The sequence below is a fragment of the Saprolegnia parasitica genome (assembly GCF_000151545.1).
Source record: "Saprolegnia parasitica CBS 223.65 unplaced genomic scaffold supercont2.6, whole genome shotgun sequence".
Taxonomy (NCBI): Eukaryota; Oomycota; class Saprolegniomycetes; order Saprolegniales; family Saprolegniaceae; genus Saprolegnia; species Saprolegnia parasitica.
This window is the reverse complement of record NW_012156400.1, coordinates 588,748-614,971: the sequence shown is the minus strand read 5'-3', so window position 1 is coordinate 614,971 and position 26,224 is coordinate 588,748. Positions and strand designations below refer to the sequence as shown.

At 58.9% G+C, this 26,224-nt stretch overlaps 12 protein-coding genes and 1 non-coding gene across 13 annotated transcripts; 8 read left to right on the top strand and 5 right to left on the bottom strand.

Moving 5' to 3' along the window:
- Positions 1-174: 174 nt before the first annotated feature.
- On the top strand, positions 175-247 carry SPRG_30024. Its single transcript has one exon. It is a non-coding gene; the product is annotated as a tRNA-Val (tRNA).
- A 16-nt stretch (positions 248-263) lies between these two features.
- Positions 264-1,336, top strand: SPRG_02559 (hypothetical protein). The gene is made up of 2 exons (XM_012341128.1): positions 264-372; positions 425-1,336. Exons 1-2 carry the CDS (start codon positions 280-282, stop codon positions 1,277-1,279), a joined length of 948 nt encoding a protein of 315 aa, XP_012196518.1. The 5' UTR covers positions 264-279; the 3' UTR covers positions 1,280-1,336.
- Positions 1,337-1,651: 315 nt separating this feature from the next.
- On the top strand, positions 1,652-2,506 carry SPRG_02558 (hypothetical protein). Its single transcript, XM_012341127.1, has one exon. It carries the CDS (start codon positions 1,686-1,688, stop codon positions 2,403-2,405), a length of 720 nt encoding a protein of 239 aa, XP_012196517.1. The 5' UTR covers positions 1,652-1,685; the 3' UTR covers positions 2,406-2,506.
- Positions 2,507-2,579: 73 nt separating this feature from the next.
- On the top strand, positions 2,580-6,411 carry SPRG_02557 (hypothetical protein; the record flags this gene model as incomplete). The annotated part of the gene is made up of 16 exons (XM_012341126.1): positions 2,580-2,774; positions 2,822-3,223; positions 3,286-3,576; positions 3,642-3,752; positions 3,801-3,903; positions 3,948-4,094; positions 4,144-4,338; positions 4,386-4,586; positions 4,651-4,759; positions 4,825-4,949; positions 4,998-5,245; positions 5,297-5,455; positions 5,505-5,666; positions 5,719-5,809; positions 5,859-6,141; positions 6,190-6,411. The coding sequence occupies 16 exons, from the start codon at positions 2,580-2,582 to the stop codon at positions 6,305-6,307; spliced, it is 2,940 nt and encodes a 979-aa protein (XP_012196516.1). The 3' UTR covers positions 6,308-6,411.
- On the bottom strand, positions 6,325-8,100 carry SPRG_02556 (hypothetical protein). Its single transcript, XM_012341125.1, has 8 exons — positions 7,918-8,100; positions 7,789-7,873; positions 7,661-7,743; positions 7,451-7,607; positions 6,874-7,397; positions 6,659-6,815; positions 6,524-6,614; positions 6,325-6,477 (listed from the first exon to the last, which is right to left on the bottom strand). The coding sequence occupies exons 1-8, from the start codon at positions 8,066-8,068 to the stop codon at positions 6,388-6,390; spliced, it is 1,338 nt and encodes a 445-aa protein (XP_012196515.1). The 5' UTR covers positions 8,069-8,100; the 3' UTR covers positions 6,325-6,387.
- An 821-nt stretch (positions 8,101-8,921) lies between these two features.
- Positions 8,922-10,006, top strand: SPRG_02555 (CMGC/CDK/CDC2 protein kinase; the record flags this gene model as incomplete). Its single annotated transcript, XM_012341124.1, has 5 exons — positions 8,922-9,118; positions 9,175-9,292; positions 9,340-9,401; positions 9,450-9,864; positions 9,914-10,006. 5 exons carry the CDS (start codon positions 8,922-8,924, stop codon positions 10,004-10,006), a joined length of 885 nt encoding a protein of 294 aa, XP_012196514.1.
- Positions 10,007-10,102: 96 nt separating this feature from the next.
- Positions 10,103-12,738, bottom strand: SPRG_02554 (hypothetical protein; the record flags this gene model as incomplete). The annotated part of the gene is made up of 5 exons (XM_012341123.1): positions 11,972-12,738; positions 11,485-11,906; positions 10,993-11,432; positions 10,653-10,936; positions 10,103-10,603 (listed from the first exon to the last, which is right to left on the bottom strand). The coding sequence occupies exons 1-5, from the start codon at positions 12,707-12,709 to the stop codon at positions 10,103-10,105; spliced, it is 2,385 nt and encodes a 794-aa protein (XP_012196513.1). The 5' UTR covers positions 12,710-12,738.
- A 1,213-nt stretch (positions 12,739-13,951) lies between these two features.
- Positions 13,952-17,342, top strand: SPRG_02553 (hypothetical protein). The gene is made up of 7 exons (XM_012341122.1): positions 13,952-14,501; positions 14,549-15,027; positions 15,075-15,206; positions 15,249-15,844; positions 15,890-16,434; positions 16,483-16,734; positions 16,782-17,342. The coding sequence occupies exons 1-7, from the start codon at positions 14,016-14,018 to the stop codon at positions 17,271-17,273; spliced, it is 2,982 nt and encodes a 993-aa protein (XP_012196512.1). The 5' UTR covers positions 13,952-14,015; the 3' UTR covers positions 17,274-17,342.
- SPRG_02552 (hypothetical protein) lies at positions 17,320-17,878 on the bottom strand. The gene is made up of 2 exons (XM_012341121.1): positions 17,608-17,878; positions 17,320-17,549 (listed from the first exon to the last, which is right to left on the bottom strand). Exons 1-2 carry the CDS (start codon positions 17,840-17,842, stop codon positions 17,332-17,334), a joined length of 453 nt encoding a protein of 150 aa, XP_012196511.1. The 5' UTR covers positions 17,843-17,878; the 3' UTR covers positions 17,320-17,331.
- A 969-nt stretch (positions 17,879-18,847) lies between these two features.
- SPRG_02551 (hypothetical protein) lies at positions 18,848-19,353 on the top strand (the record flags this gene model as incomplete). Its single annotated transcript, XM_012341120.1, has 2 exons — positions 18,848-18,981; positions 19,203-19,353. The coding sequence occupies 2 exons, from the start codon at positions 18,848-18,850 to the stop codon at positions 19,351-19,353; spliced, it is 285 nt and encodes a 94-aa protein (XP_012196510.1).
- Positions 19,354-19,513: 160 nt separating this feature from the next.
- On the top strand, positions 19,514-22,196 carry SPRG_02550 (hypothetical protein). The gene is made up of 11 exons (XM_012341119.1): positions 19,514-19,795; positions 19,845-19,974; positions 20,024-20,494; positions 20,541-20,684; positions 20,739-21,088; positions 21,132-21,396; positions 21,420-21,458; positions 21,508-21,659; positions 21,703-21,783; positions 21,839-21,985; positions 22,046-22,196. Exons 1-11 carry the CDS (start codon positions 19,556-19,558, stop codon positions 22,133-22,135), a joined length of 2,109 nt encoding a protein of 702 aa, XP_012196509.1. The 5' UTR covers positions 19,514-19,555; the 3' UTR covers positions 22,136-22,196.
- On the bottom strand, positions 22,140-23,324 carry SPRG_19430 (hypothetical protein). Its single transcript, XM_012341274.1, has 5 exons — positions 23,244-23,324; positions 23,072-23,197; positions 22,807-23,023; positions 22,327-22,763; positions 22,140-22,267 (listed from the first exon to the last, which is right to left on the bottom strand). Exons 1-5 carry the CDS (start codon positions 23,289-23,291, stop codon positions 22,196-22,198), a joined length of 900 nt encoding a protein of 299 aa, XP_012196664.1. The 5' UTR covers positions 23,292-23,324; the 3' UTR covers positions 22,140-22,195.
- Positions 23,325-23,935: 611 nt separating this feature from the next.
- On the bottom strand, positions 23,936-25,100 carry SPRG_02547 (hypothetical protein; the record flags this gene model as incomplete). The annotated part of the gene is made up of 3 exons (XM_012341118.1): positions 24,863-25,100; positions 23,971-24,811; positions 23,936-23,945 (listed from the first exon to the last, which is right to left on the bottom strand). The coding sequence occupies exons 1-3, from the start codon at positions 25,056-25,058 to the stop codon at positions 23,936-23,938; spliced, it is 1,047 nt and encodes a 348-aa protein (XP_012196508.1). The 5' UTR covers positions 25,059-25,100.
- Positions 25,101-26,224: the final 1,124 nt, after the last annotated feature.

Genomic DNA, 26,224 nt, shown 5'->3' with positions numbered 1-26,224 from the left:
TGGTCGTCTATAGGTCGTACCGGTAGACATGTCGACTGCAACATTATTGATCAAGCTATACTAAGGTACTATAAGTATAGTTCTATTAGGTGAGGGTCGCTCATCCTTCGTTTCCCGAGACGCGGACAATTTTATTTTTCACTATCACGCCAACTTTTGCTGTTTCATATAGAAATCAGCTTGGTGTAGTGGTTATCACGTCTCGTTTACACCGAGAAGGTCACCGGTTCAAACCCGGTAGTTGATAATTATTTTGCCACTTAGCGTTTCCGTCGACCAATGAAGATCGCGTCCTTTTTGCCAGCGGGGACGACGATCTGCTACGAGCTCGGGCTTGGCGACCGCCTCTCGTGCGTCACGTTCGAGTGCCAGGTACATCGCCATGACGAAGCGCAGCAGCGTCACGCATGCGCTGCGTATGTAGTTTCCCAAAGCCGCGCTGGCCAAGCCCAAGGTCATTCGGTGCGTCTTCGACTCGGCGACGCACTCGTCCGGGGCCATTGACCAGCTTGTGAGCGACAGCGCCACCGCTGGCACGCCACTGTATGAGATCGACGAGGCGCTTCTTGGCGACGTAGACATTGTCCTGCTCCAAGACCTCTGCGAGGTATGCGCGATCGGGCCTGCCAACGTCCTCCCCGTCCTCGACAAGCTTCGTGTCCAGCCCAAGATCGTCTACTTGACTGCGCGCGGGCTCCAAGGTTTGTACCAGGACGTCATGGCGATCGCCACCGTGTGCGGTGTTGCGGACCGCGGCCAGGCCATGGTCGCGGCCATGAAGGCCCGCGTCGACGCCGTCGTCACTGCGCTCGACGGCTGCCGTCCACTCAAAACGGTGTGCGTCGAGTGGCTGGATCCGATCTACAATGCCGGTCATTGGATGCCCGAGCTCGTGACGCTCGCAGGCGGCTACGACCCGCTCGCAGCCCCGGAGACGTTTTCGGTGGCGATCGATTGGAGCCACGTGGCCGACGCGGGCGCCGAAGCCCTCGTGATCATGCCCTGCGGCTTTGACTTGGCGCGGAGCATCAAGGAGAGCTCGGCGCTGCTGCCGTCCAAGAAGGGGTTTCAGGACATTCCTGCCGTGCAGACCGGCCGCGTCTTTATCTTCGATGCGAACCGCCTCTTCAGCGGCGCTTCGCCGGCGCTCGTGGACGGCCTTGAGATCCTCGCGCACCTCCTGCACCCGGACCGGTATCCTGCGATTCCTCGCTTCGAGGATGATTATCGCATTGTGGATCTCCTTCATACCAGGACGAGTGCCATGACGCAAGAATGAGCCTACCCAATACTGTAGCTACTTGCATCGGTAGCAACGGAAATCCATCATGCTTGCTCATCTCGTCGACGTGGCTTGCGTACTACGCGCCGATGGCAGAAGGCAAGAAGGCCATCATCTAGACGACAGAGCCCCTGGACCTTGCGTTCGTCCTGGCCTGCAGCCATGGTCCATGCTAGACTCCCTGCATAGAGGGTACTCGTGCACGGATAGAGCGAGGCCATGGCTACCATGAGGCCATGGCTTCCATGCGTGCTTGGCGGGGATGCATGGTCGCGACGAGTGGCGAGCGATCCGAAATCATGAAAATTGAGTTGGGTTTCGATTTTCATTGTCTTGGTGTTTGTATGGACGGCCTCAAATCCATATCACCGCAGATTGTATTTTTGCCTTTTCGACGACGACGATGGAGAAGCGCGTAGCGGCGACGACGGCGATTGCGACCAAGGTCCTCGACGAGATCCCGGTGCACATGGACCGGATCGCCGAGGTCCTCGCGCGCGAGTTCCCTGCGTCTTCGCCTTCGCAGGCCTACGCGGCCTTTGCCCCGCTCGTGACCTTGGACGCGCCGTCGAACGCGCGCCTCGTCCATCTGATCCAGATCGTGCTCGACGAGATCCACACCGCGATCCAGAAGATGCAGAGCCTCGAGCGCTGGATCCAGCTCCTTGTCCCCAAGGTCGCGGACGGCAACAACTTTGGCGTCGAGGTCCAAAAGTCGGTACAGCTCCAGATCAGCGCCAGCCGCACGGCGCTCCAGAAGGCGTGGGATGGCATGACCGACTACTACTGGCAGCGCGCGACCGCATACGAAAAGTTTGCGGCCAAGCACGCCTCGGAGAAGACGAATACAATCTCGACGACGGCCGAAGTCGGCGGCAAGGACGGCGACGTGACCAAAAAGTCGACCGTCGACGCGGACAAGACGACGGCGTCCTCGGCGACGCCCCTCGCCGACCTCGTCTCGTACGTCGCGGCCGTCGACGTCAAGTGGTACTTTAACCTCCAGCGCACGCTCGAGAGCGTCGGTGACCACTACGCGTACACGCTCGACGCCGTCGAGAAGAACGCAGCCAAGATCAAGCTGCCGCGCGGCCATGGCGAGCGTGGCATGAGCATGTTCTAAGCGCTACGTCCGTCATCTTGAGGGCCGTCGCAGCCTCCGAGGGATCGATGTTAGCACCTTTCTAAACACCGAGTCTAATGCATCCATCGCGCCTCTTCCTCGTTGTTGGCTGTCGTTTCAGGCGCGTAACAGTCGAGTGGCGCCGAAAAGCCACAGTACAATCCCTGCCGCAGCATGAATGGGAACCCTGTCTCGCTGCAATGGAAGTACCCACCGGACCTCATCTTCAATGAAGAGAGCCTCCTCGACATCATCCTCACGCTGCGCATGAAGATTGAGATCCTCGAGAAGAACGAGATGGGCAACGGCGAGATTCCCACGTGGCTCAGCGATGCGATGCAGAACATCGCCAACAACTCCGAGGCCATGGTCGAGTGCCAGAACCTCAAGGACCAGTTCAAGTACATCAAGCAAAGCATCGATGGCATCCAAAAGACATTGTGATCCTTCGGCGCGACGTCGCCGCCAAGACCGTCGCCAAGTCCCGCCGCACGGGCAAGGCCGAAGACGAGGCGCCCGCAACAACGAACACGACTTCAGCCAAGTCCGACGCGAGCGGACCCCCGACGCGCCGCCGCCCGAGCATGCTGCAGGACCGAGCGCCATCCCGGCGGGAAGCGCTCGTGGCCCCTGACCCCGCCGCGGCCAAGGACGATCCACCCGAGCCGTCCTCGTCGGCGGCGACCACGACGGACAATACGATTCACGGTATCGCATCGCTCTCGTCGTCGGTGCCGCTCATGGGCGAGAGCGGCTACTCGCAAGACAAGATGGACGCGATCTTGGAGCCGATCATCGACAGCATCGAGCAGCTGCGGGTGCGACGACGACCTCCATGCACGTCGTCATATTCATTCTCGCCCTTGTCGCCTTTGTGTAGGCGGAGAGCGCGATCGTGCGAGAGAACTCGCAAGAGGCCAAAAGCAGCGTCATGCGGCTGCAAGCCGAGATGAAGCGCCGTGACGCACTCATCCAAGCGCGCAACTCCAAACACGAAGGCAACGTCAAGATCCTCATGGACAAGCTCACGCATGACCTCCGCGCGTGCGTGACGCAGAATGAACTCATCGGCTTTGAGCAAAAGTCGCTCATCTTGCTCAAGCAAGAGAGCCATAAGCTCTCGGATGAGTATAGTGGCCTCTTTAGCCGCACGCAGGAGGAAATTCACATGGTACACCACGATGGGAAGGAGGACGACGACGATAATGTGACTTCTCGGGGTTGTCGTCGTCGTAGGTGCGCAGTATGCAAGAAGACATCAACTCGAGCCAAGCCGAGGCGCTCCAGAAGACACAGAACCGCGTCGAGATTATGAGCGACAAGATCGAAGAGATCCTCAAGACGCAGGTACATTCTGCATGAGGTCCATGCAGCACCAGCGAACGGCTCGTGCAGGAAAAATTTGCTAAAATGCTCGACGAGCTCCGGCGCAACTCGCAGGCCGAGCACCAACACATCCAAACGATCATTACACAGCAAGGCGTTATGAAGGAGAAGCGTATGCTGCCATCGCAAGACCCACTCGACTCACAACATGCCTAGTCCAAGCGGTGAGCGACAAGCAGTGCAAAGGCGACCAGTTCACGGCCGACCTCGCCCAAGCCTTTGAAGATGCGTCCCAAAACAAACAAAAGGCCGAGGACAAGATCAAAGAAATCATCGAGTTGCGCGCCGAGGCCTTGCACAACGGTACGTTGTTCGACATCTACGACGACCGTCGTCATATCTGGCGAGGTAGAGATCAAGCGACTCGACGACATTTTTGTTTCGTGCTCGGTCGAGACGCTCTCCGTGGACGTCAAGCGGCACGCCGACCGCATCGACATGGTCGAGCACACGGCCATGGACAACCGAAAGAAAATTTCCGACCTCGCGCAGCACGTGGGCGACACGGAGGTCATCTACAACACAAACTTCACCACGATCTACGAAGGTTCTGCACGCGTTTTTTGCGACAACGTGAGACGACGTCCTGGCTAGGCATTGAGCGCGTGAGCCGCGACGCCAGCGAAAATTTAAGGAAGGACGCGACGCGGCTCGGTGCCAAGATCAAGGAAAACCAGGACGCCCACTCGAGCTTGATCAAGATCGTCGTTGACAACAAGTTGGACACGGAGAAGAATTTTGCGACCATGCGCACCAAGGTCGAGAACCACCAGCTGGAGACCGAGGGCATGAAAGGTACTACGATCCATGTATCCATCTCTCCAACGATCGCCAAGCGCCTTGCTGAACATGTGACTAGTGCACACGGAGGCCGCGCTCTCGTCCATCAAGGAGAAGCTCTCGTACCTCGAGCAAGGCAATCTTTCGTTCCGCACCGAGTACGACGCGGCGCAGACCGACATCCAGCGGTGCGACCCCATCGCATTCATATTGCATTTTTCCACGTGCAATACTCCAATAATGATTTGCGTAGGACGTTTGTGCAGATTGCGACCGAGACGGCGAGCACCCAAGTGATTCTCGACTCGGTGCACGCGACGCTCGAGAGCTTTGCGGGCAAGCAAGACGTCTTCAACGAGCAGATCCAGGCCATGCAAGGTACGTATTCTTGGCGCGAGACCATTATTGCAGCATGGCTGGATGTAGTTGAATATCGGACCGAGATTGGCACGACAGCCACGCGCTTGAACGACGCGGTCATCAAGGAGGGCGAGCGCACCGAAGCCTTGTACGCGGCGTTTACCGAGAAGCAAACCAAGTTTGCCGAGATGGTTGCCAAAGCCAGCACGCGCAACATGACGATCACGACGCTCAACAAGGAGCTCGACATGCTCTGCGACGCGTTCGTCGCCGAGTGCTGGAAGTTTGAAATCTCCGCGCGCCAAGAAGGCAAGGTAGCACCGACGACGACGACACGGCGTCTCGACCGTACTATTATGTCCTAGGTGGCGGCGACCACGAGCCGCGCCGACAACAATGGCACGAACCGCAAGCAGTTTTCCGAGCGGCAGCAGAATTTCCTCATCAAGAACGCCCAGTTCTTTGCCGACCTCGTGTGCGCCAAGGCCGAATACGAAGTGCTCAAAGTCGCAAGCAACAAGGAGGTGCGACGACTCGAGATGCTTGCTGTTGGTTGAATCGATCGGGCTCTAGATTCGAGGCCAAACCGAACTCGATGCCAAGATGGTCCGTCTCCAGCTCGACATTGTCGAGAAGCTCAACACACGCATGCTGGCCAAAGTGTCCAACAACAAGAACACGGGCGAGCAGTTTGATAAAGGCTCGATCGAACGCCGCGAGGTCTTTATGCACACCGTACGTGAATCAACTCCCCACCACCAATGTACGACATGGACGTCTTCCGTAGCTCGCCAATATGCTGGGTGGCGCGATCAGCCGGCGGACGCTCAGCGGTGGCAGCGTCGCACCCGAAGACAACCATCAACCCCAAGGCGACGGTGCGTCGTCGTGGTTGTTGACAGCATGAAACCTGGTGGACTGTGGTAGGGCATTTCCTCGAGACCGTTCGGCTCCAAAGCCAAGCACGACCGTCAACAACCGCGGGCGGTCGACCCTCGGCCGAAAGTCAAAGTACAACCAGTCCGTTCAACAAGCGGCGCGACACGAGCGCCGCGACGGGCTTTGGAGTCCGCGCCGAGAGCCCCGTCCTTGACGCTGACGCGCGGCGCATGATTCAATCGCCGCATTCCAACGCACCGTACGTCTACCGCGGTGGCTTTCGCATCCCGAACCGCCACTCGACCATCAACATCATGTCGGACGCCTTCCGGTGCGCGCCGTCTTCGCCCATCAGGCTCCTCTACATCATGTGTGCTAGGGACATGCACCACGACGATGGCGCAGCGATCGACGACTTTGTCACGGAGGATGCTGGCGTCCACGGTCAAACCGAGCCGCCGCTCGCGTCGTCGTCCGTGTCCTTGCCGGCATTGTAGAGGAGGATGCAGCACGATGGCGTCGAAATCATTGATGTTAGGATAACGCAGTCCACACCGTCGTCGTCGTCCTTATTGACCTACAACGAGAGCTTGTCGGCCCGGCGGAACAGCGTGCCAACAACGTTGCCGACGTTTTGAATGACGCCGAGGCCCGCCGCATACGTTTTCTATGGAGCATAGTAGCACAGCAGATGCGGATGGTAGGCTACGTACGTCTTCGGTCGCGCTTTCGTACACAATGAGCTGCCCCCGACCTTGGTCCAAGATGCCGTGGAACTTGTGGTCCAAAATCATCTGCGACAGCCTACGCGTGGTTGACGACAAGCGACTCGACGCGTTTCTTCCTACTTGGTTTCGACTTGGGGCAGCGGCAGCTTGATCAAGGTCGCAACGTGGCTAATCTCGACGCACGAATACGGCTGGATGATCTTGATCAAGTTAGACTCGAGGAGGTTCTCGTAGAGCAAGCCCAGATGGTGCTTGATCAACGGGTCCTGCACGAGCTCTACAGACACACATTATGTTGATAACGTCGCGTTGCCCCAAAGCAGAGTACGACGTACGGGCAGCGTACTGCGCCGTCGCGGCCTGGAAGAGCTCGAGCGACCGCTTGTCGTGCGCCTTGGCGATGGCCTTGAGCGCCTCGACGTCGATGCCGGAAAACTTGATCGCGTTCTTGCCGTTGACGATGACAGGCACGTCGGCCGAGTGCCCGTTGGCGATCTTGCTTAGGAGCATGTACTTGAGGCACGCGAGCGCCTCCGTCTTGTCGATGGGTGCGAGCGCTTCAAACGCTTCAAAGAAATACGAGTACGCGGTCTTGTAGTCGCGCTCCTCGGCGTGGAGGATACCCGACATGTGGTCGATGTTGGCCTGCATCTTGGGCACAATGTAGATCGAGTTGGCGATCGAGCGCGCGGCCGTGAGCGCCGCTTTGGCCTTGGGCACGTTCCGAAGCGCGTGGAAGAGCTTCGACTCGACCAAGTGGATCTCGACGAGGAGCTGCTTGTCGTCGAGCTTTTTGATTTCGCGAAGAAGGTCCGTGATCAGGTCGAGCGCCGTCTGGTACTTGGCTTGCTCAAAGAGGCTACACCAATCGACATCATTAAGGTCATCATCGATGGGAATAGTGCGTCGTACATGGAGGCCAAGCGGGCCTGAATGCGCTGACGCAAAAACGTGTGCTTCTCCAAGTTGCACCACGCGATCGAGTCGACGCAGAGGTCGGCTTGGAACTGCAGCGACTTTTGGTGGTCCAATGTTTCGACCTTGGAGACCATGTCGATGATCGTGCGCACTAGGAGAAGGTACGGTCGTGGGCCATCGCAGGTAGAGCTACGACGATGATACCGATTTTGCCCGTCTTGGCCTTGGGGATCGTGGCGAAGAACGGCCGCACGCTCTGCAAAAGCGTCGAGAGCTCCTTCTCGCGCCTGCGACAAGGTGCGTCAGTCGCTTTGCACGAGTCAAGGGCCTACCCATGGCGTGTGTAGAGCTGGCCGAGCTTATAGATGGCGTGCTCCTTGACGCGGTGCACGACTTCGAGGTCCTCGTCGGGCCCATCTATGTCGAGCGGGTGAGCCCATGGTCGCCGTCGCAGTGCCTACGGTAAGCCAGGACGTGCTGGAACGCGGCGATCGAGCGGTCGGGCGTCGAGCGACCCTCTTCCATCTCTTCTTCCGCAGCGTCAAAGGCTTCCTGCAGCTGGTGCTTCTTCAGGGCCTCCCCCGTCACCGTGTTCATGTCAACGTCTTCCATCTTCGCCACCTCAGAATCTTCTGTGCGGCCGCAATTCTGTGCGGCCGCAAGATTGGGATATCCGGATATACATCGATCCGGATGTGCTCGACCGACTAAACCGTTTCGACTAAAGATTGTGGGTTTGTCCCAACTATATGAGTATGATTTTTGGGACAAATCAAGCCACACTTCATCAGCGAACTTGGTCATCGTCGAGTGCTCTACCGAGGGGTACATAATTCTATTGTGTACCCCTGACTTTACCAATAAGTTAATAAGGACGTTATACGCTGCTCTTAACAGCAACACTACTACCAGCAGCAGCCGTTCCCCCCATTATTCGTTCTCGAAGCGTTCTTTCTGGCAAGCGTAGAGCCTCTTGGTTGCGGGCGGGCAATCATATTGTCGCTCCGCGCCTTCCACACTTTAGTTAATCAGAACCTACACGTTCAACGGCGAGGTATATCGCCACACCACAAGTTGCTGTGGCACGCTTTCTGCTGTGGATCGGTCTCAGCTGCACATTCGTTTTGGCGCGCAAAATAAAAAAGAGGGCCATACATATTAGTCGACTGACGGGACATGCGAGAGAGAGGGGCTCGGCCAAGTCCCTCAAACGAGACGCTGGGATGACTAGCAAGGTGCATTCTAGTAGAAGCGTCCGACTACAATGTACTACCGCATGCCAGTCATGAGCGAGGCGAACGAGGCAGAGGCCACGTGATGCTGTCGCTTGGATTGGCCAAAATACAATTTTTAGTATAATATATAGCCAATCCTGAGGCTTCGTGGGGTTTTCAATGGCAATACAAATTCTCAGTGGTCGAAATTTTACCTCGCGGTATATTTGGATTTCGCCGACGGGGACGCAATGGACCGGTACAGGAAGATCGAGAAGAACGGGGCGATCGGCGAGGGGACGTACGGCGTCGTGTACAAGGCGCAGGACCTCAAGACGCAGGAGATCGTCGCCCTCAAGCGCATCCGGCTCGAGGTCGAGGACGAAGGGATCCCATCGACAGCGCTGCGCGAGATCTCGATCCTGCGCGAGCTCGAGCACCCAACATCGTCAAGTCGGGCGCTATCGACGCATATGCAGGAAGCTCATGCGACGAACGTTGTAGGCTCTTGAACTGCCTTCAGGATGCTGGCAAGCTCTACCTCGTCTTTGAGTTTGTCGACCGCGATCTCAAGCGCTGCATGGACACGACCTTGGGCAACATTGATCCGCACTTGATCAAGGTGCAGCGCAACGATGCATATGCATTGTCGTGACGACGATGGCCTAGGCGTACATGTACCAGCTCCTCAAGGGCCTCGCCTTTTGCCACTCGAGAGGCATTATGCACCGGTGCGAGCTTGGTATCCCACCGTTGCCGCCTGTCTGACGATGCTGTAGGGACTTGAAGCCGCAAAACTTGCTCGTGAGCCGAACAGGCGCGCTCAAGATCGCCGACTTTGGCCTCGCACGCGCCTTCTCGCTGCCTGTGCGCAAGTACACACACGAAGTCATTACGCTCTGGTACCGCGCGCCCGAGATCCTCCTCGGCCAAGAGGCGTACTCGCCGCCCATCGATATCTGGTCGTGCGGCGCCATTTTCGCAGAGCTTCTTCGCAAGAAGCCACTCTTCACAGGCGACTCGGAGATTGACCAGCTCTACCGTATCTTCCAAGTGATGGGGACACCGGACGAGTCGACATGGACCGGCGTCTCGTCCTTGCGCGACTACGCGCCGACGTTCCCCAAGTGGCGCGCCCAAGACCTCGCGCCCATGTTTCCCAAGCTCGATACGGACGGCCTTGACCTCCTCCAGGTACTATGCCACCACCGTCGACTTCGCTGCTCACATGCAATGGCATTAGCGCATGCTCACGTATACGCCGTCGGAGCGGATCTCGGCGCGGGACGCGATGCGCCACCCCTACTTTAATGACCTCTCGTCCGAGTTCATGTAGTCATCGTATACCGCGCAAGAAGACATCACTACCATGACAAAGGAAGAGGACTTTGTTTTTTAAGTTACACAAACACACTAGCATAGCAGTAGTAAATTAGACAGGCGAGCAATCGTCGCCCGCTTGCGGGTTGCCGCAGCGGAGCGGGCGCGTCTTCTTGACGCCTTGGCGGCAACAATGGAGAGCGCCGCGCGCCATGCGGAACGAGAGGAAAAGGAGGCCGCCGAGGAACCGGAACGTGTTGAAGACCGCGACGATGTAGCTGAGGTACTTGAGGTAACACGAGCACGAGATAAAGCTCGTGGCGTAGTAGAGCCAGCACCCGTTCGTGAGGAGCCACGTGAGCAAGAGCAGCGACCGAAAGACGCGGAAGCGATTGTCGACGTCCTCGTGCTCGGCGGCGACGACGCCCTTGCGCTTGTCGGCTTCCGAGACCACGTCCGTCGTGCTGGTCGCGTTCAAATGGAGGGCCACCATGTCCTTGACGCTGCCAAACTTGCTCGTGGGCAGGCCGTTGTGCCCAGCGCTCGTCTCGATGCCCTTCGTGCCCCAGCTCAAGTCGTGGAGGTTGCTGTACGCGTAGATCCCCAGCACATTCTAGAAACATCGCATGAGAACGTGCCACGTCATAGAAAAGACAGCGTACGACAAAGGTGGGCAACATGAAAAAGTACTGGACCGTGCTGCGCACGATGCCAAACTCGCCGTGCATGAACGCGCAGACAAAGATGATGCCGAGCGAGAAGAACGCGCCGGCTTCGAGCTCGTAGTTGCTGACGCTGCACGACGGCAAGTCGGAGCGCGGGTCGACGAACTGGACGTTTCCAAGGAGCGCGTAGAGCGAGATGCACGTGACGCAGAGCATGATCGTGCCCATGATGTACGAGCTCACGCGGTAGTAGATGGCCGTGCGGTGCCCGGGCTTGTTGCCTAGAGACAGATATAAGAATCTGCATCATAGAAAGACGCAAGGGAATATGCTGTACCGAGGGCAAAGACGATGAGACTCCCGACGAGCACAAAGTATGTGCCAAGCACGACGTGGAGCAATTCGATCGACTTGTAGTAGAGCGCGAGCGAGAGAATGTAGAAAAACGTCAAGAAAAGGTTGCTGAGGAGGAACCAATTCATGACGTTTTGGAAGGCAAGGTACAGGAACTGGAGGCTGAACGCACACTTGCGCGGCAAGCTGTGCGCGCTTTGAGTCCAGACGCGGCCAAAGTTCCAGATCGCAAAGAGGCCTGCGAAGAAGGACCCGTTGAGCCAGCGCCGGCGCTGCTTGATCAAGTCCACGAGCGTCTCGGGCACGTCCGTGTGCGCGATCGCGTCCTTGACGTAGTGCATCGTCCAGTCGCAATTTTTACGCGCGAGGATCTCGAAGCACAGGATGCGATCTTCGGCCAGATACATGTTGCCGACGCAGAGCCTATAAGAACACACATATATAAGGCACGCGTCCACAATCGTAAACGACGTACCCGAGCTCCTTCTTGGACGCGGTGAGGCTCTTAAAGTACTCGGCGAGCGGGCCGACACCGTTGATCGGGCGAATGGCCTCGTACCGGTACGCGGAGAAGGCACCGGGGAGGACGCCGATGAAGCCAAAGACCGACTGCAATGACGCATCCATGATGTTGGCGATCTTGTATTCGAAATGCTGCGCTGCAATCACGGGGTTGAAGAAGTCGGGATCATCGACCGCGATCTCGCCGGCGACCCCGCCGATCTGCGGATTGCGCTCCATGCTGCGGATGAGGCGGTACACGGACGACTCGGCGGGGACCGTGCCGACGTCGACAAGCGCGGTGTACGTCGGGTCGACTTGCTCCGAAAACGCGTTGAAGAACCAAAGGTGCGAGTGGAGCTTTCCGGCGTTGTGCTCTTTGAGCGCAAAGATGAGCTGCATCGGCGCGTGGAACGAGCCATCGTTTTGCGCAGCTGGATCGTGGACTCGAAGAGATGCACGTGCGTGTCCTTGGAGGCAGCGATCGCTTGCGCGAGGAGATTTTTCTCGAACGCCCCAAAGCTCTCGAGGTACGGGAGGACGCTGTGGTGCGTCTTGGACCGGCCGTCGGCGACGACGACGACAGCGACTTCTTGCCAAAAGTCGTACCCGTACTGGTGGCAGAGGTAGTCGATGCCACCGGCGAGGCCCGTGAGCGTCGCTTGGAGCTGCGACGCGGGCTCGTTGTACATGGTGACCGTGATGAAGACCTTGATGGATTTTCCGAGCGTGTGCACGCGGAGGCTGTAGCCATCGGCCGAGAACGCGATCGGGTCGGCCGTGCGCACGGCCGTGTACCGGAGGTCCTGGAACTCGGCCGCGCTGTGGTACGGCGGCGCGACGCCGGCGTCTTCCCAGAGCTGCTGCGGAAGGCCAATCGACTTGGTCACGATCGGTGCGAGCGCCTTGGTCTTCTGGCTCTCGATGTAGATCTTGGCGAGGTGCATATCGAGCTGCTCGGCGTGCCGCAAGAGATCGTCGGTGGACATGTCTTTGAGCTTGAGCGGCTTGAGACTATTCGATGATGTCTCGTCGCCATTCGGGTTGCACGACGCGTACTGCGCCGTCTCGGCCGTGCTCTGGCCGCCCAGCATGAGCGTCTTGGAGCGACTCCGGAGCAGGCGCGTCTTGACGCCGTGGTGGCGCGGCTGCCGCGCGAAGCGGAAGACGGACGCCTTGCTCAAGGTCGGGACACCCATCTCAGTACTATCTTCCTCTGGGCTCCACGTCGCAATGAAATGTGCAGCATGGCGCTCGCAGCTGGGCGGGTGCCACCAAAGCGCGCCGGTTTTTATAATTTCAGCGTCGAAATCGTAGCGTCCATACAAAGGTCGAGTCGATGGGCTCAGGTGATATATATTATTTTCGAGGCGAGTAGAAAGGACCGGCTGGGGTGGGTGACCCATGTACTTCATTGGCACGGGATTCGTCAAACGAACGCGGAGCTCTATCATCCCCTACGAGGTACCGTAGTGTACCTGAAGTGCATGCATCCGTAGACGTGCAGCGCCGTACACTGTATTGTACAGTGTACTTTTGAAATGAGTGGAGGGACTACCTCGGGGGCGCCTTTTGGTCTGAGAGAGACTCCCTCAAACGACGACTGCCCTCACCGTTGCACGGCTGTCGTCGCTGTGGCCAATTGAATCTATCATTGTCCATGCTTACGGTGATATGTAGCCTGGTCGCGCGGGTTGATCGGGCGACACTTGTCTATGGGGTGCTTCATTCGATGTGGCCGCACGATCGAACACACGCCGGCGCCGGCGCCGTTTCTGTGGCAGTAAAGCCGCTTGTACCGGTATCATACTGCTGTCACATGACACTGGATGAGTAAATCCAGCAAAAATCATTTGGACGTGACAGGCTCTTCCCGGCGCTACACGCTTGTCCTTGGAAAAAGGACCAACTATGAAATCGATTACCACGGACCCAATCGATAGGACAAATTTCGCGCCGCATCGACCTCTGTGTGCCATGCCATCGGAACGGTCGGATTGGACATGGCCGGCTGCAACGATGGGCAGCCTCGAGGCTTCTTGTGGGTTTTCTGCCTCGTGTGCGACGCCGCTCAACTGACTGCCGGCCGCGCGGTAGAGACATCATTGGATACCGATGCGGCGCTCGTTGTTCTGATAGAGTTGGCCGCCCGCATCATCATTTTAGTGAGTTCCTCCTTTATCCGGACAAAAAAGCCGCAACTGCCCGCCACGAGAGACGAGTACTGTACGCTTGTATAGAGCTTTGGCACACACGTAAAGCCCTTCGCGCATATAATACTAGTGCTAGTACGAGCACGGAGAAGGCACGAGGGTGATAGCGATGGGACCACCGCGCCATGTCGACGATGGAATGTCTCGGATTGAAGTATCCGGATAAGAAGCGTCTTTTTAGCCGTGTCGGTTCGCACTCGATGAACCGGTCAGTGTAACCGGTTGGACGCAAGATTTCCTCGGTCAGAAGACAGCGACGGAAGCATGGCGAGCTGGATTAGCTCCTGGGTCAATGGCGACCAGAAGGAAGACGAGAACCATGACATGGGCGCGAGCAGCGAGGACGTGCATGTCCCGACGGCCGAAGAGCTCCGGCAGAAGCGCCTTGAGCGCCTCGCGGCCATGGAGCAGTCAGCGCCGGCCCCCGCCGCCGGTCGTGAAAGCGTCGCCGCCCAAGCCGGTCGTCGTACCGCCTGCTGCGCCTGTCCAAGCACCCGCTCCAGTGCTGAAGAAGAAGGCGAGTCGGCGCGACGGGCTTCACGAGACGTTGTCTCGCATCCTGCAGGTGACGTTGCACCCGCCGGGGTCGCGTGATGTCTTGTACATGGACGTTGCTGGGAACGCCCTCAACGGCGACAACGTCAGCGAAGTCTTGTACATGCGCTTAGTGTCGGAAGAGGACGCAGCGCTCGCGACACCGACGCTGCGGTACCTCTTTGACGTGTACCAGCGCTGCCGGGCTGAGAGTTCGCAGCTCTCCGAGGCCGATCTTGCCGTCGTACGAGCCGATATGAATCTCTCTCTTGTGGCTCATGCCACATTTAGGTCAAGTCGATCATGGAGATGACGATCAACTACAGCGTGACGTGCCTCTTGGAACCCGAGATGTTTCCGTCGCACGCCATGACGCCGCTTGAAGTGTTTGACGCGCTCGTGCGCAACCCAACGCCGAGCACGCCCTCGTACCTCGAGCTCCTCGCCCAGGGTCTCGAGGCCCAGGGCGGGTCCGCGGGCCTTGGTCGCGTCGCGGGCCCCATCTTCCAGAAGCTCGTCTCCGAGATCTTTCTCGGGGCGCAGTCGCTCCTCGCGGTCGATGTGTGGGCGCCGCCCATGCAAGCGATCGGATCCCTCGTGCGCATCAAGGGCTTTGCCACGGTCTTTGTCACGATGCCGGGGTTTCTCCTCTCGCCGCCGCTCAACGGCCGCCGTCTCCAAGATGCAACCGCGCTTGGCATTCTGCTGCGCCTCTCGACCGACTCGCCGGATCCGGCGCTCAAAGACATGTTTTCCAACATCACCAAACGGTACGACACGAGTTGATACGTTGATAGATATCTAGCATGTCGCATAGGACGCGCAATGACGTCGACAAGTCGCTGCGGCAACTCCGGAACGAACTCAAGTTCAACCACGACCTGTGCACGGATATCTTCAAGTCGCTTCTCAAGGCAGGCCCCGTGTGCAAGGAACGCGTCCTCGCGTGGTACGCGACCTGCTTCGTGCGATACGATCTTAGGTTGCCTAGGTTGGCGCAAGCGCTCGAAGTCAACCAAGAGATGGCGAAAGAAAACCCGAACGCGGCGCTCACATCGACGGCCGGTCTCCTCATGAACCTCAGTGTCGTGCTGCTGCGGCTCTGCGGTCCGTTCTTGCCGCCGACGTCGACGAAGCACTCGCTCATTGACCCGACCTTCCTGGCGGCCGTGCCCAACCCTATCTTTCCGGCCGACAGCACCAAGCTCGTTGTCGCCGAGAGTGCGGCGTCGACGGCCAAGACGCTAAGTGACTTCAACTTTATCACGCAGTGCTTTTACCTCACGGTGGAGAGCGTCCACCTCGGGCCCGTCGCGAGCATGGGCAAGTACATGCGTCTCCTGCGCCAGCTCTCGTACATCCAAAACCTCATGCGCACCAACAACGACCCTCGCGTCCAAGCGCAGTTTGATGCGCTCGCGTCGACCAAGATGCTACTGGACGCCAAGCTGCTCCAGCCCGAGCTTTTGCACGAGATTGTGCGCTTTGCTCTCTTGTCGGCCGATGTGGTCTGCCGCATTTGCCTGGACGCGGCGGGGAAAGCATCGGCGAGCCCGCTTGTGCTGCCCATCACGACGCGCGAGCAAGGTACGCGCTTCGATCCTCCTTCGCCTCTCACTTTCATGATATTAGATTTGCTCGTGCCATTTGTGCCCGAGCACATTGTCGAAGATATTGTGAACGCGCTCCTTTTCGTGGCACGTATGGCGCCGACGGAGCTCGCGTCGTTCGCGTTCGACGACCTCTTGAAGATGACTTTGGTCTTCCTCTCGTCGCCGCAGCTCGTCCGGAGTCCGCACTTGCGCGCCAAGATGAGCGAGTGCCTCTTTGAGATTTGCCTTCCGTCGCACGAGTCGGAGGACCGACCGACGGTCGGCGTGCCCTCGGCGGTCAACGCGCTCACGCAGAGCCCGCTCGCGCAGGAGCACCTTGCACCGTGCCTCCTTGCGCTCTACGGCGACGTCGAGCAAACGGGCTTTTACGAAAAGCTCGAGCACCGATACAACATTGCTTGTTTGCTCAAGTACCTCTGGAAGTGCCCGGCCCACAAGCCTGCGTTTGTCTCGATCTCGAAGAACGAGCCGGCGTTTGTCAAGTTTGCGCACGGTCTCATGAACCACATCAACTCGCTCCTCACCGATGCGCTGACCAATTTACCGGAAATCAAGGCGCTGCAGGTAGCCAAAGATCAACGCCAGCGCTCGTGCAAGGGAATTTGTGGGTAGGAGGAAGCCCAGTCGCCGCTCTGGGGCACATATGACCAAGCGACGCAAGAGCAAAAGCAGAGTCTTTTGGCCGAGAAGGAGCGTACGGTCACGTCGAGCTTGCAGCTCGCGAACGAGACGATCCACATGATGTCGTATCTCACGTCCGAGATCCAAGCGCCGTTTCTCAGCGTCGCGCTGGAAGAGCGCCTCGTGAGCATGCTCAACAGCGTGCTCGTCAAGCTCGCGGGTCCCCGCGGCCTCGAACTCAAGGTGCGTGCCTCCTGCCGCGTCTCTTTTTTCTATAATTTCAACATTAGGTCGCAAACCCCGAGACGTACAAGTTCCGCCCCAAGGTCATGCTCCGCGAGGTCGTCGAGACGATTCTGCATTTCGCGCAGTACGAGAGCTTCCAAATGGCCGTCGCCTCCAACGGCTTGTACGACCCGGCCGTGTACCGCAAGTGCGTGCACATTCTCCAGCGCACGCAGCTCATTCCGCCGCCCGGCGTGTCGACCTTTGAGAACCTCGCGGACACGGTCGAAGCGCTCCATGCGAGCAACGCGCTGGACGACGCTGCGTACAGCGATGCCCCCGAAGAGTTTATGGACCCGCTCCTCTGCCAGCGCATGCGGGACCCCGTGACGCTGCCGAGCGGGTATGTGGTCGACCGCGCCACGATCCTCCAGCACCTCATGAACGACGCGACGGACCCGTTCACGCGGCAGCCGTTGACCATCGACCAGCTCACGCCGGCAACCGAGCTTAAAGCGCGCATCGACGCGTGGATGGCGGCGCAGGCGGCGACGTAGTCGCAATGCCTCGTATATGTTTCCGCTGCATGCAAGACGACGACTAATACAAGGTCTATTACGTTCGAGAAATCGCCTTGCGCGAGGCGGGCTTGATGTGCAGTTGGGCGCCGAGCTGCGAAATCTTGTGGGCATACGCGTCCCAAACATCTTGCTCGGACACGCCGAGGCGCTTGAGTGCTTTCACGCGGTGCATTTGTTTGACCGAGAAGCCCATGAGGATCTCCTCCTTCGTCAACGTGCCTGTCTCGACAAGGTTGCCCGAGTGACGTTGCACTACGAGGAAGAAGACCTCGTTTCACCACAAGAGAGAATGGGGAGACGCAGGGCGTACGCTGCTTGAACTCTTCGAGGTCGTGGTCGCAAATCCCGAGTTTCTTCATGAGCTTCTCCATCTTGACGATCTCGTCGCTGACGCCGAGCTTGTGCATGGCGCGGTCGTTCACGGGTACCTTCTGGCCCTCGAGGCGCGGCAGGTTCGGCGCGTGGTCCTTCGTCGCGACAAAGATCTTGGTGCTGCCATCCCGCGACACCTTGTCGAGAGGCACGCGCGGCAGCATCGATGCCATCTACGTCCTTTCTACGAGTTTCAACGGTTTTGCAACTGACGCTATGCTAATGTTCGGTTCGTACGTCGTCTTGTTGCGATCAGAGCATGTAAGGGGATGCTCGGAAGCGCCACGGTGCTGGTGGGCTCTTTGAGAATGCACTTGGCGTCAAGATTGCACTTGCGGCAAGTTGGAGATTGCACGTTGTTGTCCGCAGTGCAACATTGCGATGGCATCGACACGCCGCAACGAATCGTCCTGTGCGATGATGGACCATTGTCATAGATCGCGACACCGCCAACGACTCCCAGCCGGCTTGGTGCAGCAAGCGACGTCGGCGCTTCTTCCCATAGACACGCCACGATGTGTTTCTTGAACGCAGACTTTAACGACGTTGTTCCAAGTACTACTAGTACTACTACAGCACCCACCCACCCGCGGTGTTCTGGATGAAACAATCGCACCACCCTGGCCTGCAAGCTCGGCCTGCACCGTGTCGAGTGTGCCACCGGAGAGGTGCTGGTCTCTCCAGCGTCCATGAAGCACGAGTCATGAGTCGCAGGATGCATCGCTAACAGAGACTACGCCGCAGGATAAGACGGACGGATCTTAGTCCCGAAGGAAGAGCGCCGACGACGCTGCCATGGGCCAAAGAGACGGTGTCGGCCGGCCCGTTTTTGCAGCGCGCTGTGATTGGTCCGACGTATTTTTGTGTTGGCGGTGTGCGTTTTTTTATACCCGCCCCCTTGAAGCGAACTTCAACGAAGTCACTTGGTTTCTGTATATCAACGCCTTGGTCTCTTTAAAGTGCGATCGTCACCGAATACTCAATGAGCGATAGAGAGATGTAACAAAGCGAACTTAACAAATCTCTAGGACCCTGAAATGACCCGATCAAGTGCGACTCGTCCCTGCACGAAACGTTGCCGAGCGTCAGGCGTCGTGGCCTCCTGCTGCGTGGCTCGGTACTTTCCAACTCTACTGTGGACACACACACGTCGCCGACGCACTACATATACATTTACAATGCCGAGCGCCAAGTTTGAAATCGCTGTTGCCGCGACCCTCGCCATGGCCGGCGCGATGACGTGGAAGAAGTGGGCGACCGCCGACCTCCAGAAGATCGACGCGTACTATGCGTCGCTCAAGAAGGCCGACCAGTAAAGACAGACTTTGCCCACGCGGTCACGTCTGCCGCGGATGCCTTATGCCGTGCCCGCTCTGCTGTAGCGTGCGTCGTCGTAGCCGTCGTGAATAGATCGTCTTATCTTATTGGCCCGATTGGATCTTCCAAGCGCACTTATCTCTGTAAGTGCGTCGCACTTGATCGGGTGAAAGTGAGTGGCGGGTGACTACATATTCCTCATTTCGGATATTCGAGTCGAGCAGCCAAGATGCCCAGCGCCAAGATTGAGATTGTCATTGCCAGCGTCCTCGGCGTCGCCGGCGGCCTTGTCTGGAAGCGCTACGCCAACTCGGAGCTCAACAAGTTCGACGCGTACTACGCCCACTTGAAGAAGCAGAACAACTAAATGATGATGTATTTGATAACCGAGCCCGAAGCAGTCGCCGCCGCCCGACACCGACGTAGTAGCGTAGGTTGCTTTGCATCTGAATAGAGGAACTCGATATGATATATGCCAACGCCTCTACACGCATATTATGCGCAGCATCCACAATGCAGGTTGAGGAAGCTCACGGAACGCGCCGCTTCAAGATTCGCAAAACACGTCCATGGCCAAGATCTACCTCCACTGCAAGCCCGCGCCCGGCGATACGGACCTGCGCGCGTGGACGTACGTGCTGCGCGGGCCGCAGCTCGATCGAACCGCCAACGTCCTCGACGCACTGCTGGCGCTCGTGGCCGCCCACAACGCCAAATTCAAGTCCGCCATCGACACGAAAGGGCTCGTCGTCACGCGCGCCGACGCTGTCGTGCGTCTCGAGAAGAAGCTCTCGCAGCTCCTTGTCGACGTAATATTGTAGAGCGCTGTCACCATCGCCGCATGACGTGGCAATCTAGGATACCTGTGAGCTCGACGTCACACGCCCGGCGCCGCAGCAAACAGCCGCGTCGTTGGCGGCCGTCGGGCCTTTGCTCGCGCTCGCCACCAAGCACCGCGACCGCGGCGAGTGGCGGTCGGCCAAGGCCTGTTCGTTGCCCTTCCTCCATGACATCATCATCCGATGCGTGAATTCTAGTGTGGGAGACCATCTTGCGCGAGCTCGACCCGCACCAATGCGAGGCAGCGCATGGCCTCGTGCGAATCTACATGCAATCGTCGGCGTGGGCTTCGGCCAAAGCGGTCGCCGCGCCTGTGCTCGCGACCACCGCGGCAACCACATCCTCGTCGTACATTTCGCTGTGCCTCGATGTGGCCGAGTGCGAGCTGCACCTGCAGGCGTTGGCGCCGGCACTGCAGCGCCTTGCAGCGCTGCGTGTCTCGGACGCCGACGTTGGCGCGCGCATCGAGCGACTCGAAGCGCGGCTCCAGTACGCCAGCGGCGCCATCGACGCCGCGATCGACACGCTGCGGCGCCGGCTCATCGCGTCCAACGAGACCGACTTGGAGGCCATCGCACTCTACAGCGCGATCGCACACAAGCGCGGCCGGCCCGTCGAAGCGATGCAGATGATCCTCAAGGTGCTCACGGGCCGCGCGACTGACCGCGGTACGCACACGGCGTCGTTTCTGCTGCATATGTAGCGTGCTTTTAGCGGTGCAAGCGCAGTTTGCAGAGTTTTTGGAAGCGCCGCACGGGTTCCAGCACCTTGCCGCGACGCTCGATCCGTCGAGTGCGACGACCGCGCCCGCCTTTGCGTACTTGGCAACGATCGCAAAAGACCACAGCGCCATGAACGGTCTCGTCATAGCATTTTCTCTCGTTCAATGGACCGACGGCGATGCGGACGTAGGGTGCTTGGCATGCTTTGCCCAAGCCGTCACCCTCGCACCCGCGCATGCGTCGTATGCACTCAACTACCTCCACGCGTTGGAGGTCGTCGTGGACCACGCGGCGGCGTACGACGTGGCCCGGGCGTTTTGTCTGCGCAACCCGACGGTCACGACGGGCGGTCTGGCCTGCCGTGACGTGGCCGCCGCCTTGGAAGCGTTCCCAACCCTCGACTCGGGCCGAGGCAGCGATGGCGCAGAGCTCTGCTGGACCTCGGACGGGTTTGTCAATATGCAGCGCGACGGCGTGGCCCAGCAGCTGCTGCCCGAAGACGACTGGGACCTCCTCGCCCTTTTCTTCGCCGTGGTCAAGGTACAACGCACGCGTCTCATCCACGACTCCAAACAGGATCTAGATTCTGTTTCTCGAAGGCTGCGGCGCGCCATTGCACGCGCTCGTGCGTCTGCTGGAGCCACTTCGCGTCGCGTTTGGCCACCACTTGCACCAAACGACGATTCGGAACGAGCACGCGTACTACTGCTGCATCGCGCAGCTGCTCTGCATCCAGAGCCCGCCGTTGGCCTTTCCGTCGTCCACGGCCATCGAAAGACAGAAGATGCATACGAGACGGTCTATGTCTGCGGCGACTCGCACACGCTACCGACCGCATGGCGGACACTGTCGCTTGGACCGCATCGCCTAGTGCGGCTCACGCCGGCGCTCGTGACGGGCCTCAAGCACTGTACCACTTGCTATAGATGTGGTATGTCATCGTGACGCGGTGGGCGTAGGGCACTTGCGCCGCGCGTCGACGTTTTACCCGAAAAGGCACTTTGAAGAGGTCATTTCGACGCTGCCGCGTCACGCCCGGATCGTGTTTCTATTGGGCGAGATCGATTGCCGCGAAGGCATTCTTCTCGCGGTGGAAAAGTGCCGCTACGAGGTACCAAGCCGTTTTGCGATGCGCCCGTGTCGATGACGCGTAGAGCGTCGACGAGGGCATGGTCGCGACAATGAGTCACTTTCTTCGCGTGCTCGAAGCGCTCGTATGCACGCATGGCTTTGACGTACCGTCTCTTTTGTGTGTGGTCATATTGTCGGTTGTTTGATGCATCTCCATAGGCGTACATCCACCCGATCGTGCCCGTCTTGGACGAGACGCGGCACTTGGTGCGTCGGTACAATGCCCTCTTGCGCACCCGCGTCGAGGCCGCGTCGTTCTGCAAGTGGCTCGACTGCTTTGAGGACCTCCTCGGCGACAACGGCAAGGTATCCTATCTATCCAACGCATGCGGATATGGTTGTGTACCCTGCTGTCATGGATACTAGCTCCAGCCCGCGTATGCCTTCGATGGCACGCATCTCCATCCTGCGTACCTTTCCAACGGCTTTCAAAGCGCACTGGCCGCGCACATGTGATGCTGCAGAGTGACAACGATCCAACGATGCGATTCGACTATAACACTTAGATAACAAAAGCTATGTTTTGTCTCGCAGCATGCGGTAAATGCTGCCGTGCCGAACGTGCGCGGGCTGTACAGGCGAGCGTCGCTACATGAAAAAGATGATATGAGCAAAGGCCGACAAAATGGCGTTGGAGGATGCCGTACCTTGGCGACGTCGGAACTTGGCACGTGCTCATCTACTCCGAGGGTGACGTGCCGCGACCGTGTGCTCGTCGTCGACGTACGCGGTGTGTGCAAGGCAGCGAGCGACGGCTCGGGCGCCGATGCCCTTCGCGGCACTTCATTCTCGACGTCGTCGTGGCGCTTCATGCCTTGAAGCAGCAGCGTGTAGATGCCGCCGTGCTTGACCTTGCGCGCCCGGGGCACGCGGACTTGCGTCTTATGCAAGGCTTCTTCCAGCGCGTCGATCGCATTGTTGTCTTCCATGGCGTTCAGTGTTTGGGCCTCGGCGACGGGCGACGAGGGCAGCAAGAGCGGTGACGCCAGGTCACACTCGGGCGTCATCGACTGTGCATAGTGGTCGTCGCCTTTCGGTCCTGGCGATGCAATGTCGTGGCTTTTGATGCGCTGCTGAAAGAGCTCTACAGATGGTTGGATCGCTGCTCGTCCTCGATTCGTATCTACCTTTGCGAAGCGACGGCCGGCGGCGGTCCTGGGGCGCACTGGGCGGGAAAGGCCCATCGACGATGGCGACGCTGCTAGAGACGGCATCGGGTCGCTTCCTGTCGCTATTGTTGCTCTCGGCTGCTGGATCGTCGTCGTCGTCCTCAATATCTTCGTTGTCGTCTTGCCACGTGTGGAGGTGCGTGGCCCCGCCGCCGCCGTGCGGGCTCTGCAGTGCCTAGCACGTGCCATCTTAGACCGAGCGCTTGGAAGACATTTGGCGCACAAGAGTCTCGAGGCTGATGTACGTGTCAAAGGCCATCGCATCGTCTTCTGGCTCGACGTACACGCTGCCGATGCTCTCCATCTCGAGCAGCGACGCGAGGGCCGTGAGCTCGTCGAGGTTGTTCTGCTTCAGGCAGTGGATAGGACGGCGAGAGGAAGCGGTATCGTCGTACCTCGGGCAAGGGCGCCGACGCGCTGGCCAGAGTCGGCTCGGTCGTCATCCTCCTCCGACGGAGCCACAAAGTGTGTCGTTTGGATCCTTCGAACAAGTCGCGGGGTATCTTTATCCGGACGATCCAAGAGTGTAGGTGTACATTCTCCTAAGAGATCTTAGTCGCCACTAGTACGACCGATCGAGGTTGCAACAGCAAACAACAATCTGGACAGAGACGTTTGAATGTAATATGAATAACGATGGAATCCACTTCCTCTACTGTACTGGCTACGAACTATCGTCTGCCGTGGTCATGTGTGCGGCTTGGCGCTTGGCTCGGACGACGCGCCGAGGTTGATATCGATATTGTTCGCCGAGTGCGCTTTTGGGCGAATCCGATTCCGACGGCGGCGTTTTTGATTGGACGTGTTGCCCGCCATGTTGATCTCCGTTGGGTCGGCGTGCGAGGAGCTATTGTCGGTCTTCTCGGTGTGTCGGCGCTTGGCACTTGGGTCGGACGGCGCGTCGAGGTTGGTGTCGGTGAGGCTTGACAAGAGTTTAGCCCTCGCGCGTTGGTCTTTTCCGGGGCGTTGTTTTCGCATAGACGTCTCGTCGACGAGCCTTCCCGCCAAGTAGTTGACCCAGCCCTTTGGTGGGCCAGTTTCGTTGGGTAGACGTAGCCGACGCGGACGCAGGAGTTGGCAATATCGTTCAGCAGCGTCTCGCAGCTGTGCTCTCGGTGAAACTTGGGCGACAAGAGTCTCCGCGTGCTTGCTGGAGCGCCGTGGCCCGTCGCCTCGAGGAGCTCGTGATAGCGACAGTATGAGCAGTTGAACGTGGGCGGCACGACCACGCCTTTTCGGAGTGGCTTTTTCTCGCTGATGTCGGTCTTGAGGACCGAGCAGTCGCCCAGGACGTGAGGGTGCGTCTCGCTGCAGTACGTGCACTGGTTGGTGCCGGGGATGTTGAGAAGTGTCGCGAGGACCGCTGGGTGTTGCCTCGTCGATGCGACGTACAGAAAGCACGGGGTCACGATCTTACGCGCCTCGGGCCACAGCTTTGCGCAGGCGTCGAGGTAGGCCACGAGGTCGTTGGAAAGCGCCCAGCCAAAGGCAACGAGCGCGCTGGCTGCCGTAAGCACCGCACTCAGGTCGCACGCGCCGCTGGGTGCTGGCAAAGTCTCCAGCACGTCGCGGCACGCAAACACGTGACAGCGCAGCGTCAGGACACCTGCTTCGTTGGGAACGATCGTGATGGCGTCGGCCGTTCCGCGCTGATGATCGTATGCATACTTGGTGGCGACGTGCAGCAGCGACGCCGTGGCAATGGACGCCGTCGATGCGACGGCGTGCAGCTGGAGCACTGGAGGGATGAGGTAGGCCGCGGAGAGCACGACGTCGCGAGAGGTGTCCTTGGCGGCGACCTCGATCCATTCATGGAGCAGCGCGAGCCAAATGGGTTGCTCGTCAGGCCCCGTGGCGGTTGCGAAAACGTGACAGACCATCACAAAGTGCTCGGGGGTCGCGGCAGCGTCCTGCACGAGGCGCTTGAGCAGCCAGAGCAGCTCTATCCGTGCTGTTGGTGATGCTACGTCGCCTCAGTCAACTCATCCTGCAGAAGAGATTTTCGTCGTCGTACCGTGCAGGAGCGTCTCTTCGGCGATGATGGCCGCAACGCGCTGGGCATCGGCGGCGTCGAGCCGTTGCAGCAGCTCGTACATGCTGCCGGCCATGCTGCCGCGGGCCTCAGCGTTCGAGCGAGGATCGCAGAACGCGTCGAGGGCGGTGCGAGCAACGTCGATGGCCATAGACTTGTCGTTGGATGACGCTAGCATCCTTGCCAAGAAGGTCCACGCCTCCGTGAACTCTTGTGCGCTCTTCAGTGCTATCGCGCATGCATGAGGGAACGAAGGCGGTCATCATGACGACGTACGCGCGCTCGTGATGATGGGCTGCACGAGGGGGCGGTAGCAGGTTCGGACCAGGTGTACACCCACGCGTGGTTTGGGCTCTGATGCCATTCCTTGGAAAACGTCAATGCAAAGCCAGTGGCCGTGAGCGGACTCGTCAAAATCGCGCCCACGAGTGTGCAGACCACCGTGGCGGTCGTTCTGCAGTCGCGAAGGGCCAGCGCCAAGCAGCCCAAGACTTCGCCCAAAGCAAACGCACGTACTCTGGTATCCTGATGCGGAACGATCGCCGCAAGGTGCAGGAACGCGTCCATGGTAGGGACATCGGACGACACTGCGAGTTGCTTGAGCTCTAGTACAGGCAGGCTACACGTATGGCTCTAGCCGATGTATTTCTAGCGTACCTTCAAGGAGGGCTAGAAAAAAGCCGTGCGATCGAGGCTGATGGAAGAGCTCCATGGCCTTCTCAAGGCCCTCGGATGGCGACGCTGCGGCCATGCGCGCGCGGGCGATGGCGTCCTGAGCCTCTCGCGCGTTCATGCTAACGTCCACCGAATCGGCCGGCCAAGCGGCGCTTTACCATCATCCGGATACAGTACTAAAACGTGGCCAGGGAATCACGTTAAAGTGGTTTTTCACATTTTCCATCCAAGCGCGCGCAGATCGCAGCAAGAATCCCAGTGCTTGCGCCCACGCGGTGCTGTTATTTTACTGCGCCTGACGGAACAAAGGCCATCGGCGTGCGACGTGCAAACGCAAGCTCAACTTCATCCGCTTTGGTCGTCCGGTTGCGGATCGTCCGGTTAAGTTACCCACGCCAACTTGAAGTCCAAGCACACGCGTGGATCGCGCGCCGGCGCGTCGTCGCTTGCCACGCGGTCATCGCGCTTATTTCGCCGACTCGCAGCTCTTGACCACGAGCACAGCGCCTCTTCTTTCTCAAAGACCGTTTTTCGCGCTGACAGCATGGCGATCGCACGGTTAAGCGTGGTTTAACCCATGCTTCACCACTTCAAGATGCGTTTAAACCCACTGTGGGACGATCTACACATAAATTGCTGGCCAAGATCGCCATGTCTTTTTGTCCGCGA